Genomic DNA, 19,012 nt, shown 5'->3' with positions numbered 1-19,012 from the left:
TTGGCTGATCGAAACGATAAATTGTTCAGCTCGAGTTTCTTGCAACGACGCAAAAGCGTCGGTGAATCAACAAAAGTTTAGTGGGACCAACGAATTTGAATAGTTCGCCAGGATTTTAAGATCGGAAAATTTTGTTGAACCCCCAAATCTCTCTTCTATGTCTATGGAATGATGGATGGTTCTGAGAAGAAACTTTGTTTTTTTAAGGCGTGTGAAGGAAATCGGTTTTTATTATCTTCCCCTCGATGGCGATGAGGAGAAGTGACCAGCGACATTTGAGTTCCATTTACAAACGGTTGTATTCAAAGTATTTTTGCGAGGATAGAAGTCCTGCCGTGTGGTCCAGTTCACAAGTAATGCTGGATGTATCCGTTGGCGTAAACCGGGGCAGAGTACGCCGAGACGAGGAGGGGCGAGTTTTGGTACGAATTTCTCAAGAATTCGCTGTTGTGTTCGAGGTTGTGGTTGATGTGAGCGGCGGCATGTTCGGCTTTGGCGTAGGCGACTTCCGGGGTGTCGACGACGCGTCCATCGAGACCGATGGGAGCACCACCTGCGGTGTATTTCGTAAGCTGTGCTGCCAAGGGGGCGGAGTAGGTCGTTGCTATCAGAGGAGCTGGCGCGATCAGCGGTGACGCGGCGTAAGCTACGTAGTCCGCGGATTTCACAGCCTCCTTAGCCAAGTTGAGTTTCTCATTGAGATGAGCTGCTGCGTGCTCGGCCTTGGCGAAACTCACTTCCGGGGTGTCGACGACTCGACCGTCCAGACCGATCGGAGCTCCTGGCAAAAGCTTCGCGTATGCAAGTGGAACGGTGTAGGCCAACGGCGCTGATGGCTTCGCGAGGCCTACGGCGACGAGGGCTGATAGAACAATCTGCGGAAAAACAATGGAGGCAGCAAGAAAGTTGCATTAATTTGGAGGATCGATGCTAACATTGGTACAAAATGATTGTCATTCTGTGAGCCTTTCTATGAGAACTCAAAGTCTAATAAATCTTCGTGATGCTGCGAAGCTTTCACTGCAATATCATTTTGTCAAATTACATTTATTTCGCTGTCACGTCAACCCATGACTTGGGATAATAAGATTGACATGAGACAAGAAAAGCATTTTGATCTGTCGTTGATGGATTGTTGCGTCGGAGAATGAGAAACTGAATATTAATGAGGCCAATAAAGTCAGATATTTTCCCACATCGTTGTAGTACGCTTTGCATAGTGCTGAGAGGGTGCAAAATGTGGTCGGTTTCTCGTCCATCTGTTTCACGACCTTCGATAACTTTGATGATGTTTTAATTATTTTATGATTCGATCTCATCAAAGTGGCTAATATTCCATACAATTATACTGGTTACGTTGCATGGATGCAAATTGTCAGACTTTATCTTCTATAGCGATGCAGACAAAATGTATTAATTCACAAATTTTCTTAGAAGCGAATCAATCTACGAGACCAAACACTCAAGCGCTTGCAAGCATCGAATTTTTCATTCTTTTTCTATCGGAATATCCTCGTAAGTAAATTTCAAACTGAAAAATATTATTTTCTCAGAGAAAAAACGTGGATATACTCACGAAGATTTTCATGATGATGGGGTTGGTAACTCTAGCTATCGAAAAGCGCTGCTGTTGATGAAAAACAGTACTCGCCAGGACAACTGTTGAGTTGAGATTGCGTGTTGTCCAAACCTATTACCGTGCCTTTATATATCCTCTTGGAGACTGGCATACTTGGAAGAAGTGTGTTTTTTTTTCTTTCGTTTGTCTTCGACAAGCATTTGTCTGCATTGGAACGCGAACGATTCGCTAAATACGTATACGTTTCACTTACTTCAGGGATGTATACGTGCGTGAGGCCTGGACCACGCCCAGCCCAATAAACCCCGTACCAACTCGACATTGACCGTTCCCTTGCCTCCGGCAATTTCCTACCCAGTTTGGTCATGATCAACTTTTTTTTTATTGTTAAGGGAAGTCAATGCAAAATGTACGAGCCTGTTGACGGCCGGGGCTTCGGTTGTCATGAGGGAGATGGTATTTGCTACATCAAAAGATCGTCAGATTATCTGACTTTTTATTTTTTTGAAGAAAAAACTGAGTGATCAGAGTATAATGATTGTTGTTGAGCTCTGCCAGAGCTAATTTCGGCAATGATCAAATTTGTAGAATAAAAACTGCTGGTAATGATTGTTGATGTTTATCATTTTTTCATTTTATTTGCTCAGTTTGTTGATTCAAATTAATTATTATTTATTAAGAATTGATCAATTCGTGATTATTTGAATTCAACGAGAAGGAAGAGTTCGAATACTTTTTTTAAAATCGTTCGAAATTTAATGTCAATCATTGAATTTACCTTTAACATTTGCTTCTGAGTTTACCACTCTCCACGAATTTGGAAAAAATATGATATTTTCGTGATAAAAAAACCCCTCGTAAAATTATTCAACAAATTGGGCGGAATGTAGCAAGTTGAAATAGTTTTATAAACGAGCTCAGTTTAAGGGAGGAAACCATATTAGGAGGCTGTTTGACACTGATATTTTTGGATTTATGTGCCTGGGAAGAATTGATTACAGTTTAATTAAATTTTGACATCATTTCATTCATAGTTCGAACAGTTTTTGTGAATTTTTTTGATCAATTTCAGCCAAAAGTAACAAAGTTACGTTGTGATGTCCGCTGAAAGTTGTCAATATAGTTCTTCAATTGCGCGCAGTAAATTGCGCGCGTTTGAAAAGTAAATTCTTAGAAACTAGAAATTCAAGGAACTTAAAAATAATGTAAAACGCTTACCAATTAATCTGCCATTCCAGCACCACACAATGATTCTTTTTTTTTCATAGGAAATTTTGACAGCGCATTTTTGGATAGTTAAGCGATTAATGCAATAAAAAATTGGATTTTTGGAACCTCCTAATGTGGTTTCCCCCCTGAGGACCGGGAACATGGAATGAAGTTGTAACGTCGCAACGATTATGTCAAAAGAGACGAAGATAAATCTGCAGGAATGAGAGTTCGAAAAACGTGTTTTTAAAAATGTATCCGAGGCTGTTAATTCAAACTGTTATTCAAGGTTTCGGGAAGCAGCATGAATTTCGCCATCGTCAGGTTCATCGCGATTGTATAGAATGATTGAAATCGGAGCATATCACGAGTTCTCGTAAATCGAAGTATCCTGATAAACCGGACCACCCACAAAGAGTCCGCTGGTGCTCGAGTCTTGCTGACCCTGGAGGTTCCAAGGTCTGCACCAAGCGGGGCTCTATGGCACGTGAGCAAACCAGCATCTTAAGCGGAATCTCGGGATCGAGTATCGCGGGCAATAAAATTGTTGCAAGTTAAATGAAAACGAATATCGCTCTCTCGATTTTATTTCGACGAGCTGCGCTGGAGGCTCGATAAGCCGCGAGAGACGTTTGCACTCGGAGAAAAAAGCTGGCTTCGGATGAGCGTATCGTGCGATGGGATGTGAGAAGGAGAGCCGGAGAGAGCCTCATTTTTACAGATGATTTGAAACTCCCGTTGAGAAATTCACCGTGTCACGTGAACCGAGGAGACGCGCTCGTTTTACAACAGGCTTGCCTTGTCACGCGGAGATAGCCAACGAAAAAAGCTCAGCCAATGTTAGGATCCAGCGGCTGCAACCGCGAGTCTCGTGAGGAAACCGTAGACGCAAACGGTTCGCGAATCGATACAGCATCTATTTTTCTTCTAAGATGACCCTGTCGATGCGGATGCATGTATCCGAGTGTTGGGTGGCTTGTTACGTAGAATATCGTGGCGGTTGCGGGTCGAGTAAAAAATAGGATCGGTGCCGTACTTGGCGTGGAAGCGAATAACTATAAAAGCTCTGTGAAGAGCTTCCATTTGCACAGATCGATCGCGAGAGTCGATACGCGGAAAAGTTCGCCCGGAATTTGGACCGTCGACCGAGTTTTCACGGCAGATAAACGCAGAAGAATATTCGCTTGTCATCATGATGGGATCGACGATTTTCGTACTCTTCGCATCGCTTGGACTCGCGTTGGCCAGACCATCCCTCCTCGGGCTTCCATCGCTGGCTTACACGAGTTTACCATCCGGAGGAGCCCCCGTTGGTCCTGACGGAAGAGTGGTCGACACCCCGGAAGTGGCCATCGCTAAAATCCAACACGCCGCCGCTCAGCTCAACGAACGCTCGCACCTCGCCAACGCTGCCACGAGATCCGGCGACTTGGCCGGCCTCCTGGTCTCTCAATCCGGTCTTCTCAGAGCCCTCGCATCGCCCGATCTCGGAGGGGCTAGTCTCGCCCTCGCTTCCCTCGTTTCTGACAGCCCCGACGGCGCACCCGTTGGATCCGACGGACGCGTCGTCGATACTCCTGCTGTCGCTCATGCCAAGGCTCAACACGCTGTCGCCCACCTCCACGAAAAGTTGAACCTCTCCAACGAAGCTGCCAGAAATTCTGGACTGATTTCAATCTCCGCGCCATCCGCACTCGCTCTGCGTTTGTAAACATTATTTACTTTTGTTCCTTCGAGCTCTTTATTTCGCTACGATCGATGTCTCCCTTCACGAAAGATTCTACTTCATAAATGTAACGTGTTATATGCTACCGTCTTCGACTCTCTTCTGTTCTTTGTCTTTTCACCTAATCTCGTATTCTTGTACGAAACATGAAAGCATGAAGCAATAAACCAATGATACCAGGAACCGTTTTGTCTGGAACTTTATTTGTGGACCCGAGGACATGATTTCATCAATTGAGGTCATGGGGTCGATTTATTTGGTAGGAATGTAATTAAATTTATATAAAAATAATATGATAAGTGTGGGATGATAAGTAAGATTCGTTCGGCCACGCTTTTGGGGATCTTACTATTGCAATCCACGAGTTTTCATAACAGAAGCACCTGTCGCGTGTTTTTGAATTCTCCTTCGTCTACATAATTCAACGATTCAAGTGTAACGATTCAATTAAATGTAACAAGGCGTAGATGGATTGTAATTTATATTTTGGATCACGCAACAGTGTTGCATTGCGTCATGGAATGTCCATGTTGGGTGTGCCACTGCTAGCTTAGCTATTAGTAAGAACGAATATTGAATTTTCATCGCTGTGGAACTTGAGGAATCGAAGTTTCGGTGAATTCGAGATTGATTGACATGCAGTTATTCACGATATTACGAAATTCGGTGAAACGGGATCACCGAGTACTTGTCAAAGTCACGAGCGGAGGTGGTCATTCTGTATTCGATAATCTCGAAGTCCAGCTAAGGTTTTCTCATGGGGCAAATATGGTAATGGAAGCAAAACATTTCCCATGACAAGGAAGGACAAGTGATACGTTTACGTATCAACGACAAATGCTTTCTATACCGTTTCGCTGACTGTCCCCTTCCCTCACTCTTCCTCTCTTTCTTTCTCGTCGACTCACATTCAGGAATATTAAATTTTTCCCCACGTTCTCAACACTACCTCAAGACTTTAGATTTTGGGGGTCAGTACACAGCTTTTCCGACTCCACTTTGGGTATATATAGCCGAAATTAGATCGACCAGGCATACAATCGCCAGTCATAGCGAGTACTGTTCAGTTCAGCAGCTCTAAGGGGATCACCATGAAATTCTTCGTAAGTTGATTAAAACCGTTCGATAGAGTAAAGTATTAAAAGTAAATTCATCGATCGAACGTCTTTCATCACTTCCACTAAAATTGATCACCAATTGATCGTTCATTCGACTTTTCTTCGCAGATTGTTTTGTCTGCAGTAGCAGCGGTGGCGCTCGCCAAGCCCCATCTTTTGTTGGAGCCTGCGCATTCGCTAGCGCACGTTGGTGCCCCACTGTTCTACGCAGCTCCCAGCGTTCACGTGAAGCTCGTGCCTGGTGCACCCCTCGGTTACGACGGACGTGTAGTTGACACTCCGGAAGTGGTTCATGCCAAAGTCGAACACCAAGCTGCTCACGCCAACGAGAAAATCGCCCTTGCCCACGAAGCTGCCAAATCTGCCGAGCACGATTCCCATCATTACGCCCACGTCGTGCATGCCGCCCCGGCCGTACTCGCCTCGTACCAGTCCAACGCGTACGCTAGCGTGCCGGTGGCTACGAGCCACGTTTCCAGCGAAGCTTCTTATCACGCAGCTCTTCCCGTTCACCAGGTCGTAGCACCGGTTGCTTACGCCAAGATCGTGCCTGCCGCACCCCTCGGCGCTGACGGACGCGTCGTCGACACTCCCGAAGTCGCTCACGCCAAAGCCGCACACGCCGCTGCTCACGCACACGAAAAACTCAGTCACTCTCACGAGGATTCCCACTATTCTCATTACGAAGTGCCCCATGTTCAACTCGTTGCTTCTTACCCAAGCAATTCTTACGCTTATCACTATTAAGTAGCTTCCGCAACCTACGCCAAATGATCTGCTTTGAGGACGCCTGATATGTATCCGTCTTACGGACCCAAAAAAATATAAAATAACTATTGCCATGATATGTTTGTTATTTATTTATATTTTTTCATAATTCCTGAGTATCCACTGAGAAAAACATTTGATCCATCGATCGAAATCAATAGTTGGACGAAAATGAAGTGAATTCGCTTATTTTTTTCGTAAATGATGATTAGACAAAAGAAGCCACTATATCTTCGTCTTACTAAATAAGAAAGAATTTTTTTTTATCCCAGATATTCAGTAACCGATAACGATACATCGATAGTTGGAAGCGAAGTAGCTGGATGTCTAGTGACACGGCATTATTCTTCATCGAATCGAATGAACAATCGTTTTTTGCTTCTTTCATCTTTAAAATAATGCAGGAACATGATTAAGGTGATTAAAGTAACGCTTATTTTCTTCTCGTATCGGCAGATCGATCGATCGATTAATCGATAGCGTGGCGGCTCTGATGGTCGAAACCCCTGAACCATTGGCAGTCGATTTAACAAAAAAATGACATTCCTCCTTGATGCTAAACGCAAAGCCGTAAAATTCATCCACCAGGAGCCTTGTCTCGCCACAATGTAAGGTCACTTTGGCGAGTCGCTCGCGCAGCGCGATCGTCATCACTGTTTATCCACGCAGTTTCGTGTTTTACTGGTACTGAGAAAATAAAAGAATGGTGACACGAAGCGGCGAACGAAGGGGTGCATCGAGCGAGTATAGTCCGGTTTGTAATCACGCAGACTCCTGGGACGTCCTTGAAGGCAACCTGTTCTGAACGTCGCGAAGGACAACCATGCCGATGGTATCCGTTTGCTTTATCCCTTTGCGTATCCTGGGTCAACGGTCTCGCTGGTTTCTCGGGTGAAGAAGCTAACTAAGCCAGGTGCAGAAGACCAGTAGGTAAGGGTATTGAGTGTCCGGATGCGTCTTTTGCTCGTATGTGCACACACACAACGGCCGCTTGAACGAAGCAACAATTTCGCTGGTTGAGCATCGCCACAGCTATATAAACAGTGAGTAGTTTTCCCTCAGGATATTCGAGTTGGAGCTTCCGAGCCAGTTAGTTCGGTGACAGGCAAGACAAGCTCGATCATGATTGGACAATCCGTAAGACGATTCAATTTCTTTACAATATCGAGGAATTCGATGACCTCGCAGTCAGTTTCACTGACGCCCTTATTCAATTGCTTCAGAGTATCCTCGTGGTGTTTTGCGTGATCGTCGGAAGTCTGGCCAAGCCACCGCCGACGTTCCTCGAGTACAAGGACAGCCTGGGTCAATACAGCTTCGGCTACAGTGCGCCTGGATCGGCGAGATCGGAGGTCCGATCGATCGACGGCTCGACCCGCGGCTCCTACAGCTATGTTGACGTGTTCGGAAACATCCAAACTGCCCAGTACACTGCGGACGGGGAGAACGGATTCCAAATCACTGCGACGAACTTGCCTCGGGCGCCGAGGCCTGTCGAAGACACGCCTGAAGTAGCAGCGGCAAGGCTCGATCATTTTAAGGCTCTAGAAGCTGCCTCTAAACTGGCCGACGAAAACTCTCAACAAAATGAACTGAAATCGACTGCTGATGTGGCCAGGTCTTCGCATTCAAATGATATCGATAAAGCTGGAGACAATGAGAAGAAACCGATCATTCGAGCACCGGCGAACGGTGCAATGAGCCCCGAAGCCTCGAAGAGGAGTGGCTCGGACGAGGGCTCGATTAAGATTTCCTTGGCAGCGAACCAAAACCAAGCTGAGGCAGCGAAGGGCCTGGAACAGCCCAATCTCGAGGGACCAAATCCGGTGAGCGATTTTGTTTCATTTTAGAGATTAATGGATTTTGAGCCAAGATCCTTAAGGGATTCAAAATCTCACATTGCTTTTTCGGAGTCGTATAATTTGTTGAAAATATCTCGAACGATGACATCGAACCGCAGCGGAGTAGATGAGAGAAAATGAATTGGAATTATTTTCTACTTTTCCCTGTTATCATTCGTGGCCTTGCAGAAGGACCAACTTGAGGAAAAGTCAGCTATGATTTCGGGTCGCTCGGAGATTCCGGTGGTGACAACATCCTTCGTGGTCCCGGGCAGTCTGAACCTCCATACGAGGATACAGCTGGACCAATCTAGTGGAGCAGCCGGACGGATTGGCCCTCAATCTTCATCGTTCAACGGCCTCGAGGCGTCGATATCTCAAGGTGAGGGTCTCGTCAGAATTTTCATTCTCGTTAAATTCCATGCTAGCGATTATTGAGTCAAAATGAAACGCGTTGTGAGTGAAATGGGCGATAAAGTCTGCGCTTGAAAATTGGCTGTAAATATTCCGCGATCGAAATGCTGCGACACGATTTATTGCCTGTTTGCACTCTTCCTCCCGACCCGAGACCAGCAGAGCTCGATTTCTTACCACAGCAGCAGAAATCCAACGGCAAAAAAAGTCTTCGGAAACCGATTTTTGTACTTCTTCCCTGTTAGCCGATACGATATTACTTTCACGCGAGATCGATACACGAGCACACACCTGCGGAACGGCGGACTTAACGCCTCTGGGGCTGCTCCGTACTCGCGAGTCTACCGGCGTCCTCGCTTCCGCGGTCAACGCCACATTTCAAGGCCACGAATCTCGACGAACGACCTTAAGTGCGCAAGTGAAATTAAGAGCGAAACCTACCAGCATTCTATCGATCCAGATCAGAACGCGGTGCGTCTCGTATTTACGACGCTTTTCAAAGGTCGACCGGATTCTGACCTTCGAAACGATCCGATTTATTTAAGGAACCCGAAGCCAGGCTCCCTGCCTTTCTCGTTTACGACTACACTGCGCTTGGAAAAATGTAACAATGATCCCTCCGTGAGAATAAACTCTCAGTTCCAGGAACCCGGCAGTCTTGACGTCGACTCTTGACGGGTAAAATTAAGCGATATACGAAGTCAAGATATGCACCGTGAATCTATTCAGGAGAATCAACATTTTACTATGATGATGAACCACGCCGCAACGAATAATGATGCGCCATGTGCCACGGTTCATTTTCTTCATTTTTGAAATTTCTTAGTAAAATTTCTTAATTAGTAATTCAAGAATTCAAATTTTTCGTTTATGTCTATTCATTTTGTTTTTATCTGTGCTTTTTAATTCACACAATGAACGAAACGGGTAACCTTTTTTTTGCATTTTCATAAAAAACGATATTTTGTATGGCCACAAACATAGTTTGAATCATGATTTCTCATCTCCCGAAAGAATTCCGTTGAATTTTCAACTGTGCAGGAGGCTAGTTAGCTTCCCAAGATGTAATTTCGAAAATACTCCGCAATACTTACCTCGATTTATTCGAAACTATGGGACTCATAGGCTGAAAAAAATTATCATTTTATTTCGTTCAACAGATGCAAATTCGGGTCCTTCCGGTTCTACGCCAGCAGGCACGAGGATGATGGCATTAAGCAGTAACAGCCCGTCTGAAATATCCGGTGGATTGTCACCCGCGAATTCTGCATCGACAAAATCGATTGAGAACATGAATCAGTCGGAAGAACCCTCGCAAGCATTCGCGCCCGGTGCGTTACCGGCCCCGAACGCTTTTGTGTACGGAATCGGTTTCAACCCAATTTACCGTCAATACACTCCTTATCACTACATTCCTTACGCGATCCTCTGAAGCGTTGAGTCATCGTATTTTTCGTACGAAAGTTGCTCCTTTCGTACTTCAAATCGTATATCCATTAGTCGTCGACCCAATGATTCATTGTACTGGAAAAAATAAACCGAATATCGGAAAGCGCTTGAGCTTGTTATTGAAAAACGTTGCGACAGATAATTGTGTCCGAAAAGCCTTGCGGCCGATTGATTCCAGTCGCTGACGATAAGTATTATAATCATGAGTTTATCATTTTATTCTTATTTGAAAAACAATGTTAATCCGGTGAACAATGGAACTCAAGTTTCAATGCATCAATGATAATAATAAGATTATAATAGTACTTTTATAATGTAAGCTGTCTCCAGATATATACAGAAACGTATATATCAGATGATCCATTTAGCTAGATATTTTGATATACGAGTTATAATTTGCGTCCATCTGTTATTATTCGGTAGGAGATCGAGTTTTCTTGTTGCTTTTTTATCTTCAATCCTCGGTTGTCCGATCGCTAGGAGGTTCGCGTTGTTAATGTCACGCTTGTAAGTAGGTAAATGAAGCCAAGAGAAAGCAAAGTGATGGTTGATCTCTATAAAAAAACGGACCCGTTGAATGGTCGTTTCGATGAGAATTAAATGGAGAAATTAAATTTCTATTTTTTCAAAGTTTCCTTCAACGAGAGCGACGAATGAACTGTTAATGGGTGTTTGATTCAATGTTGCATTTCATCAATCTGACTAAAATTTTCGTATTTTAGGATAAATTACGTAACAATGAATCAATAGTTGAATTGCAACGTGCGGAATGTCCGAGAAAAAACAACTGACAAAGTGCAAAATTCTATCACGTTTTGTAGGCGTTGGAATATAGAATTTCGTTTATTTGACTGACTCGGTAGAGGAAAAATCTGTTAAACGTAACGCCGTGGTTCGTTAGCTAGCATCCGGAGGAGGGCGAGAAGTAAAATCACATAAAAAATGTTTCAAAATGGACGAATCATGGTGGCTTAGCCCTTCGCAGTCTCTGTTGTTTGCATCGAGTAAACTCGATTCTGATTTGCATTTTTTGCGTTTACTTTTCATTTCAATGTCGATGAGTGTATATACCTTTTGCGTGCAATGTCATATATCAACTGATCGTTAATCGAGGTTTTTAATTCAAACTTATCGTTTCACTCCTCGTTATTTGACTGTTAATATTCGTAATAATACTGAATAAAATCACGATTCTTCATAGGCTAAACTCGTTTACTCCTACACATTGAATCGTGACGGTTGTGCTAACAATAGGAATTTATATTTAATAACCAATATTCATTACTTAACGGTCACGTTAGCTAATATAATTATTATTAATTTTTTTTTTTTTTCATATTTATCATCAATTTTTTGTCGTCTTATTATATCATATCTTCCTCTCCTTCTTCTTCTTCTTTTTCTTTTTCTTGTATCCCAGCTATACATAACTCTTTCTTTCTCTCTCTGTCTCTCTCTCTTTCTCTCTCTCTCTCTCTCGTTTTCATTTGTTATTATATATATTTATATATATATAAATCTAAATATAATATGTATTTATACTGTCCATATTTATATATATTTATAAATAATGTATTCCTTTCAACGTAATCGTAACATCGCAGTTAACCTTCACAGGGGGGAATGCTTTTCACTGTCTGCTTGTTTTCTCTTCCGACTATTTATTCCCCACACGTCCTGGCTCTTTTGCCTCGAAGACTTTTTTCGATCGAACTATATAAGAATGACTGTTTTTTTATTTTTAGTTTCTTTTCATATGCGAATTATGAATCGTATTGACGAATTACGAATAATCGTGAAACGGAAATCATACAAATTCATCAACTATGGATAATAATTAATGATATTCGGTGAGCATCTCCGTTCGCTAATGAGCTTCGAACGTTCTCGATGCTCTGAGTTTGGTTTGTTACGTTTTTTTGTTCTCCCTTTGGTTTTTTTTCTTGTTTTAAGTAATTCGTAAAATTCCTGTATGTTTTACATTTGCGAGTGTATATCGTGTAAGTTGATATTAATAAGAGGCATGAATATTTCTCAAAAACATGAAATTCCCCTCGAAGCTGAATACGCTGTATATATTTATTGATTTTCTTTACGTTTTCTTCTCTCTCTCTCTTTTTTTTTGTTCACTTGGGCGGTATTTCTCAAATTCGTAAATGTAAACGAAAGGATGCCACGTTGCGTGATTAATGCACAAATGAAATGACAAGAATTTTATTTCCATAATAATTATTCTTTGTGCTTGCCAATTTGATCACGAGGCGCCATGAGTTTACAAGGGAAATTCGTAAATGTTAAATTCATCGTTATTTATATATAGTTGAGGTTCCCGCAACGTGGCTCTATCATACAAAACATTTGTCCAATTTGCTCCGCCACAGCTTACTCTCTCTCGCTCTCTCTCTCTCTCTCTCTCTCAATATATTTTTTCTACTACATAACTCTCGTCTTTTCACGTGAGTGATGACGGTACAGTCGAAATAGTCATGTGCTCGTTTAAAAAAAACTCTTACACCCAGGACATTGATCACCATTTCTTGAGGACCATTAAATAATGAACAACCCTTCAGGTCTCAACGTAATAACACCTCTCGGAGCTTCCTTAAATTCGCATGACTTATGTATATATATATTTATATACATATTCAGATATTTAATGCCACTGTGCGAACCTTCTTTAGTTTGCATCTCAATTCAACGTGGGTATGTATATGTATATACATATATATATACATGAATAAATAAATATATAGATGTATATTTACTAGCTGCCACATCCCTCGATAATCTTATAGATTTTTATTTATCAATAATTAATATAACTTTTTTCACATTAGCACTGTAATATTGATTCTCAATTGACAATATGTCCCTAACTTTATTTCATTTTCATTAATATTTGAAACTCACTGTGAGTTTCCTCTTTCCCGTCGGAGTGGATTCTCCGCGGGCTGCTGAAAGCTCTAATATTTCCGCAAACTCGACCCTCCTTTATCTTCCTTTTCCCAAGGTTCGACCTTAATTAACCTATTATTTACTTAATCTCACCGTCGGATCGATCATCTTCGCCCGTTTCTCTCGTTTTTCGGCTCTACCCACGCTGGATATGTAAAAGATAATATTTTTTTTAATGTGGTTTTTTTTTTGGTTTTTCGCATGTCAAATCGCACACTCGCGTTTTTGGTACACGCGCGATTTATAATTTCTGTTTAATTGACTCGCCACTCACCCCCTCCTCCGACCGCTCTGATAAAAAAAAGGAATTTTCTGAGACCCCGAAGAACTTGGGAGGGTGGCGAATCTCGTGAAAGCTTTCGGAATAAACTTTTAGTCTATTTTTGCCTTTCGAATACACCGAACTAAGTTTGTCCTGTCGCGAGAGGAAATGCTGCTTCGGGGATTGTGGTTTCATTAGTCTATCGTACACATTATTCTTTTCATTATTCTACTCTGTTTGATATAAACGAAATTGGTCCGATCGGATTCAACTGATTTCCAAAGACGATTGCTCATTATGCCCTCTTCTTCATCTTTTCTTAACAATGCAAATGAAATTTGGCTCAAATTACATTGGGAGAGTGTCAGGACCTTAATTTATTTTTGCGTTTGCTGCTACCCGGGGCATCTCTCCGGTCAGAACACAGCCACACTCATGAACACATTCGTTCACTCGTGGAATTAATACAATAGTACGCTCCAAAGTACGCCGATGAGAATTCTAGTTCGACGCTTCCCCCCGTCTACTCGACGCCTCGGTAAAGAGAAGCGAATGGTCCTCCCTGATATTCGCGGTCTCAGCACACGAAAGTATGAGCGATTTGATGGGGCCAATAATTGAATGAATAAAAGCACAAAAACCCGCCTACGGGTCGATGTGCTTTTGAGTTCTGGAATGGAACCTGAGATCGCGAGGATTTCAATTCTCTTGTAGGTCGTCTTTCACTACAGACGCATCGTTCTCACATTCCTTCGTTTCTCAATTCCTCTATCCCTTGCGGATTCGCCTTTAGGCCTTAAAGTCCTTGATCAGGGGTCACTCGACTCCTCGCCATACCCCACAATCATCGCTGCTATGGTGACAATCGCGGATCAGCGGCTTCAACATAATGACGACGACCCCTCCGACCCTTCGTACTCAATTTGCAATCCGGTGCTTATACTGGAAGAGTTATTTTCAAAAGATATTAGTTCCCGTAAGACCTGATGGAAAGCGTAAACAAATAGCGATGATTTTCGTTATCTAACATTCACGTTTCCTTCGCATTTCCCTAAAATTCACACTTAAACTCACATCACTTAACGACATTAATATTATTGATATTGTTATTCGAGAAAACATTCATTCTATCACGAATATTTTATATAAATTTGTAGTTTTATTATGTCGTTATTGATTTATCGAGCCTTTCTGATTACTCGTGTCTACTCGTAATTGCATAGAAGATAAAAGTGTTAATTATTGCTCGAGAGACGAGTCTCGACGCTTAGACACTTGTGCGAAATGCGCAATCAACGATATTCTTATCTCCATCACTTGAATTATTATTAATCTAACCTTATTTATACGATTGTACGATCGGGATCGATATTCCGACCCACCCTGACCCTCGCAGCAATAAATCCTCGAGAGATTCGCACGAAGTTTTATGTCGATTTTTTACGCTCAATAATCCTCTAAATATGTGCAAATACGTGGGATTTCATTTTTTATCCCGTAACGAATAAAGTGGAGTGAAAATTCAGTTACTTCGCCCATGTTAAAATTTCGTTTCATCGATCTGTACCGAAAGGAGGCAGAATAACAACCGTCCTCTTCACCGCTCTACTCAAAAACAACGCTCCTCCGAACAGCCCTATTCTCAAATTTGCAAAATCAATACAACGCAACACTCCCCTCTTCTGTCATTAATAATCTGTCTTATCCGCCTAGACATGTCAAGGAGCAGAGACGTTATTCGTGCATAAAATAAAAATCTTTACAGTGGAAATGTTATCGAGTCGATTTATAAGAGTCGCGTTGCGTTGCAGCAATTCGACAATTCTGCTCTCACTAAATGTATTCAACAACGGTTCTCCTCTAAATGCACGCTTAAAGAGCAGAGTTGTTCTCGAGTAGAGGCGTAAAGGGGACGGTTGTTATGCTGCCAGAAAGGAATGTGCTTCTTTTATTTTTCCTTTTAAACGCATTTTTCTAACGATTCAAAGAATTTTCGAGTTTTTCTTCCTCAATCACTCTGTATGATAGGAAATAAGTTAGAGTTATAATTAGCACGCGTGCCCGTGCTCGTGCCCATCAACGTGTTCGTGTGTGTGATCCGTTGTTTATTTATTATTTAATGATTTCACGTATTCTCCGTGCGCTTTCGTTAACAATGAATTGCGCAGATATATTGAAAAGCGAAGAATAAAGTTGATACAACGTAGACTATGTTACAAGTACAGAAAGATGTATAGGTCTAAGAGATAAATATGACGACATATTAGGCCATTTTATTCGTAGATAGTGAAGAAGAAGTGGAGGAAGATGATTCGTTTATAAACACGTATAGGTGTTTAGAGAGAAAGTATATAGAAAGGACGAGGTTGTCGTTTGTCAGCACATTTGGCGGTCGTCTCCGCGGTGCGTCGTTTTTTCTTTGAAAGAAATATCGGTAGTGAGAATAGTTCGATCATTTGGAAGAATGATAGACGAGAAAAGATATCACATAACACTCGCGATGAGAGCAGATGTTGTGCTTAAAATAACAGCGAGAATGTTTCAATAGAAATAATATAAAAGAGACGTTAAACGCGCACTCAAACATACCGAGAGGAACGAAAAATATATTTATAATATTCGTTAAAAGTATGTCTCGCGAGATCGAATGTTAATCTATCGAGAATGCAATTTGGTCCGATGAGCAGGAAGTTTCATTTCACGCAACGTCCTCAGTTCATTTATCATTTACTTTATATTTATTATCGACTAATGATTGTTTTTATTTTTTTTTTTTTTTAGCTTTTTAGTTTTCGATTGTTTCAACGCGCAATTGTAATACGAAGAAAGTAATTTGAAATGAATGATCTCGCCCATCGGAGAATCAGAGGAATGTAGAAAAATAGAGATTTCTCAGTCTCCACACGTGGAAAAAATTCATTAATAGTAGCAAACAATAGAAAGATATATGTAGACATTCATGAGAATCCAGGCGTGCATTGATGCAACTCTATGTGCACACGTTTCTATCTATAGTAATATATATATACATACATATACTAAATGTATGGTTATATGCACACCTGCTATGTGTAGTACAGACAGATGTGAAGCTACGAAGGTACACGGATCACTATTTAGGTATACAAGTACATTCAGATGGGGAGGGAGAGCAGGAGAACATCCGAAACGCCGAATCAATTTTTATTTAAGATTTCGAATGTGCTGCACTCCCTCTTCGTGTGTATACAGATAAGAAATTAGTGAATGTGAATAGTAAGAAGATTCGTAAAAGATAAGATCGTTGATATGAAAGAAAAAATTGGGGCTTTTCATTTCTGCGTGGAATGCGGAGCAGCAGAATGATTATTTTTTAAATTTAATTTCATTTAATTTTTTTTTCAATCTCGAGTCCGCTTGTCGAAGAATGTTCATTTCGTTAGCATCGTCTTGATAGATATTTCGAACAATTACCAACGCTAAACGCGGTGCAGGCTGTCAAACGCATTGCAATAACAAAATTACTCCGCCTTCATTATACTCTCGAGAGCATTTCTCTTACGAAAATTAGACGTTTAATAAAATGCCATTATCCGCGACGTCGCGGACACACACGCGTATAACAAAAGCCTCGAGATAATCATCATTTTTGATGCTCTTATGACATCGAGAAAATCACCTTTTACGCCCCAATTCGTGACACAACTGTATCTTATGTCTGAAGACAATGCTTTTTTACTTTTTTCTTCTTCTTCTTCTGTTATGCATCTTTCATATCTGTGTATATACGTTCACGTTCTATTACATTAGTACTCGGAAAAACTCGTTACTTCAAAGTTTCTTTAAATTCTTTCGTTTATTATACAATATACTTTAGCTGGATCGGCATCACGATCCCTCTATATTTATCTTTCTCTCATTACCTTCACTCTCGGTCGCTCTCATTTGTTTTTCCTATTCCTTGCATTCTTTCAACCTCTAATACTTTTTTTTTGTTTATTTTTTATTTTTATTTTCTTCGTTAAAAGGTAAACGCGACGTTGATCCCATAAAATACTTGTTTTAACATCTAGGCACAATTCCTAATGATTGTATCGGGCGACATTGTGCGCAAGAAACCTTTCGAGTGAGCTTTTCGCTTCTCTGATACGCGAGAATCACCATTCATCCTGGTTCTATTCCCTCAATACTCTCCTACTTTTCATTCCGTCTTGAAATTTCCCCCTCTCCGGTATTTTGACACTTGTTACGTCGCACTATCTCGGGAATAAAACGTCCGAGGATCAGCTGACGCGCGAACCGAGATCGAGTCCGTTGGATATCGGAAAAAAACAATAAAAATTAAACATTTGACTCACAGTGCTTGTTCAACGTCAGGAATGTGGGCATCGCTCAATCGATTTTGCTGGTTTAAAGCGTGTTTGAAATTCCCCAATTTTCACATTTCTCAGAAAACACGCATTTCAATATTTTCACATTTAAAAACCTCAGGCGGAGACGCAAACAGGGGCAAATCGATTGTTCGCATTTAGCGACAAAAACGGCGATGCGTAGAGACTAAATAAACTTCGATCGAGGAGAATTTTGATTGTGCGAACCTCGATTTATATCCAAAGAACAAAGATAATTATTTTTTTATTTTTATTTTTTTTTTTCACTTTGTTTCCTCAAAAATAATGTGTCAGAAATTTCTTGTGCGTATTCGCGTTAAGTCGTTCGAAAGAAGGTTAGAGAATAGATAGACAGAGATACACAGGCGCGAAGGACGAACGATCAAGCACGTTTGCGAGAATGCGAGAGATGCAATACACGTCGAAACTTTTCGTGTACGTGTGTTTGTGTGCGTGCGTGTGCGTGGGTGCCTAGTTTGAAGTTTCTTGTTTGTATATAATCCGAGCTGCAACTTTCGAGGTAAAATCGTATTGATGTTTCATGTACTTACTGACGTTAAAACACATTGTTAATTCAGATAATATTGGGTTCGTTTGCTTAGCCGAGTTCCGAAATGAAAATCAAATCCCTAGCAGCGAGTCGGAAAAATTGTGCGTTTTTTCCTCGTTTAGCATTCCGGAATATTATTCTCGGTCGACTCATAATTATCCGATAATAAAAATATATTTTCATATCCACGATAAGGGATTGATTAAAATGAATAAAAAAATAACGATTTTTATATGAATGAAAAAAAAAAAACATTTTCTTGGAGTTTTCACATCTCCGATTTTTTCGTGCAAACCTTTTGCTAAGTTTTCCTCATTTATTTTTCATTTTAGTTTGCCGTGGCCGCACGTTGCTTCCGAATCGAGTACTGGAAACGTTCGTTCGTTCGTTTCTTTCGATATTGACAAGACCAACACTTTTCTCGGATCGAATAATCGACTCGAAATTATTCTCTTACATTCGCAATATCGATACGCTAGAGACGAAGTAAAATCATAAGGAAAATAACAAAAGAAGAAGACACTACGAAATACCGGGTGAACGATGATTATGAGGATAGAAGGGTGTCGATCGGGGTGAAAAATAAAAAAGGTTGGAAGTTAGGAAAAAAACACAACGTAAAATAAGCAGGTTTCACACAACGGATATATTTTTCTTCTTTTTTTTCTCTCTTCTTTTTTTGCTTGCATATTATTTTCAATATTTTTCTTCATCCGCTTGGTATAGTTTTTTTTCATCTCTCGTTCATAGTTTTTAATCGACAAGAACAGA

The 19,012-nt window shown here is 41.2% G+C and overlaps 4 protein-coding genes across 4 annotated transcripts; 3 read left to right on the top strand and 1 right to left on the bottom strand.

Annotated features, from left to right (window-relative positions):
* Positions 1–212: 212 nt before the first annotated feature.
* On the bottom strand, positions 213–1,709 carry LOC122410632 (cuticle protein 2-like). Its single transcript, XM_043418920.1, has 2 exons — positions 1,577–1,709; positions 213–875 (listed from the first exon to the last, which is right to left on the bottom strand). Exons 1-2 carry the CDS (start codon positions 1,586–1,588, stop codon positions 348–350), a joined length of 540 nt encoding a protein of 179 aa, XP_043274855.1. The 5' UTR covers positions 1,589–1,709; the 3' UTR covers positions 213–347.
* A 2,151-nt stretch (positions 1,710–3,860) lies between these two features.
* Positions 3,861–4,697, top strand: LOC122410637 (cuticle protein 18.7-like). The gene has a single exon (XM_043418933.1). The coding sequence runs from the start codon at positions 3,981–3,983 to the stop codon at positions 4,497–4,499; it is 519 nt and encodes a 172-aa protein (XP_043274868.1). The 5' UTR covers positions 3,861–3,980; the 3' UTR covers positions 4,500–4,697.
* A 136-nt stretch (positions 4,698–4,833) lies between these two features.
* LOC122410624 (histidine-rich protein PFHRP-II-like) lies at positions 4,834–6,477 on the top strand. The gene is made up of 2 exons (XM_043418909.1): positions 4,834–5,617; positions 5,741–6,477. Exons 1-2 carry the CDS (start codon positions 5,606–5,608, stop codon positions 6,377–6,379), a joined length of 651 nt encoding a protein of 216 aa, XP_043274844.1. The 5' UTR covers positions 4,834–5,605; the 3' UTR covers positions 6,380–6,477.
* A 930-nt stretch (positions 6,478–7,407) lies between these two features.
* Positions 7,408–10,413, top strand: LOC122418996 (uncharacterized). Its single transcript, XM_043433214.1, has 4 exons — positions 7,408–7,537; positions 7,624–8,226; positions 8,431–8,623; positions 9,816–10,413. The coding sequence occupies exons 1-4, from the start codon at positions 7,523–7,525 to the stop codon at positions 10,085–10,087; spliced, it is 1,083 nt and encodes a 360-aa protein (XP_043289149.1). The 5' UTR covers positions 7,408–7,522; the 3' UTR covers positions 10,088–10,413.
* The last annotated feature ends 8,599 nt before the right edge of the window (positions 10,414–19,012 follow it).

Source organism: Venturia canescens, chromosome 1 (assembly GCF_019457755.1).
Source record: "Venturia canescens isolate UGA chromosome 1, ASM1945775v1, whole genome shotgun sequence".
Taxonomy (NCBI): domain Eukaryota; kingdom Metazoa; phylum Arthropoda; class Insecta; order Hymenoptera; family Ichneumonidae; genus Venturia; species Venturia canescens.
This window is presented reverse-complemented; position numbering and strand designations above follow the sequence as displayed.

Excerpts from the sequence above, each read along its gene's own strand:
- LOC122410637 (XM_043418933.1), top strand. The coding sequence starts at position 3,981 with ATGATGGGATCGACGATTTTCGTACTCTTCGCATCGCTTGGACTCGCG.
- LOC122418996 (XM_043433214.1), top strand. Across the intron at positions 8,227-8,430 it reads ATCTCGAGGGACCAAATCCG|AAGGACCAACTTGAGGAAAA; the intron begins GTGAGCGATTTT and ends GTGGCCTTGCAG. Across the intron at positions 8,624-9,815 it reads CGAGGCGTCGATATCTCAAG|ATGCAAATTCGGGTCCTTCC; the intron begins GTGAGGGTCTCG and ends TTCGTTCAACAG.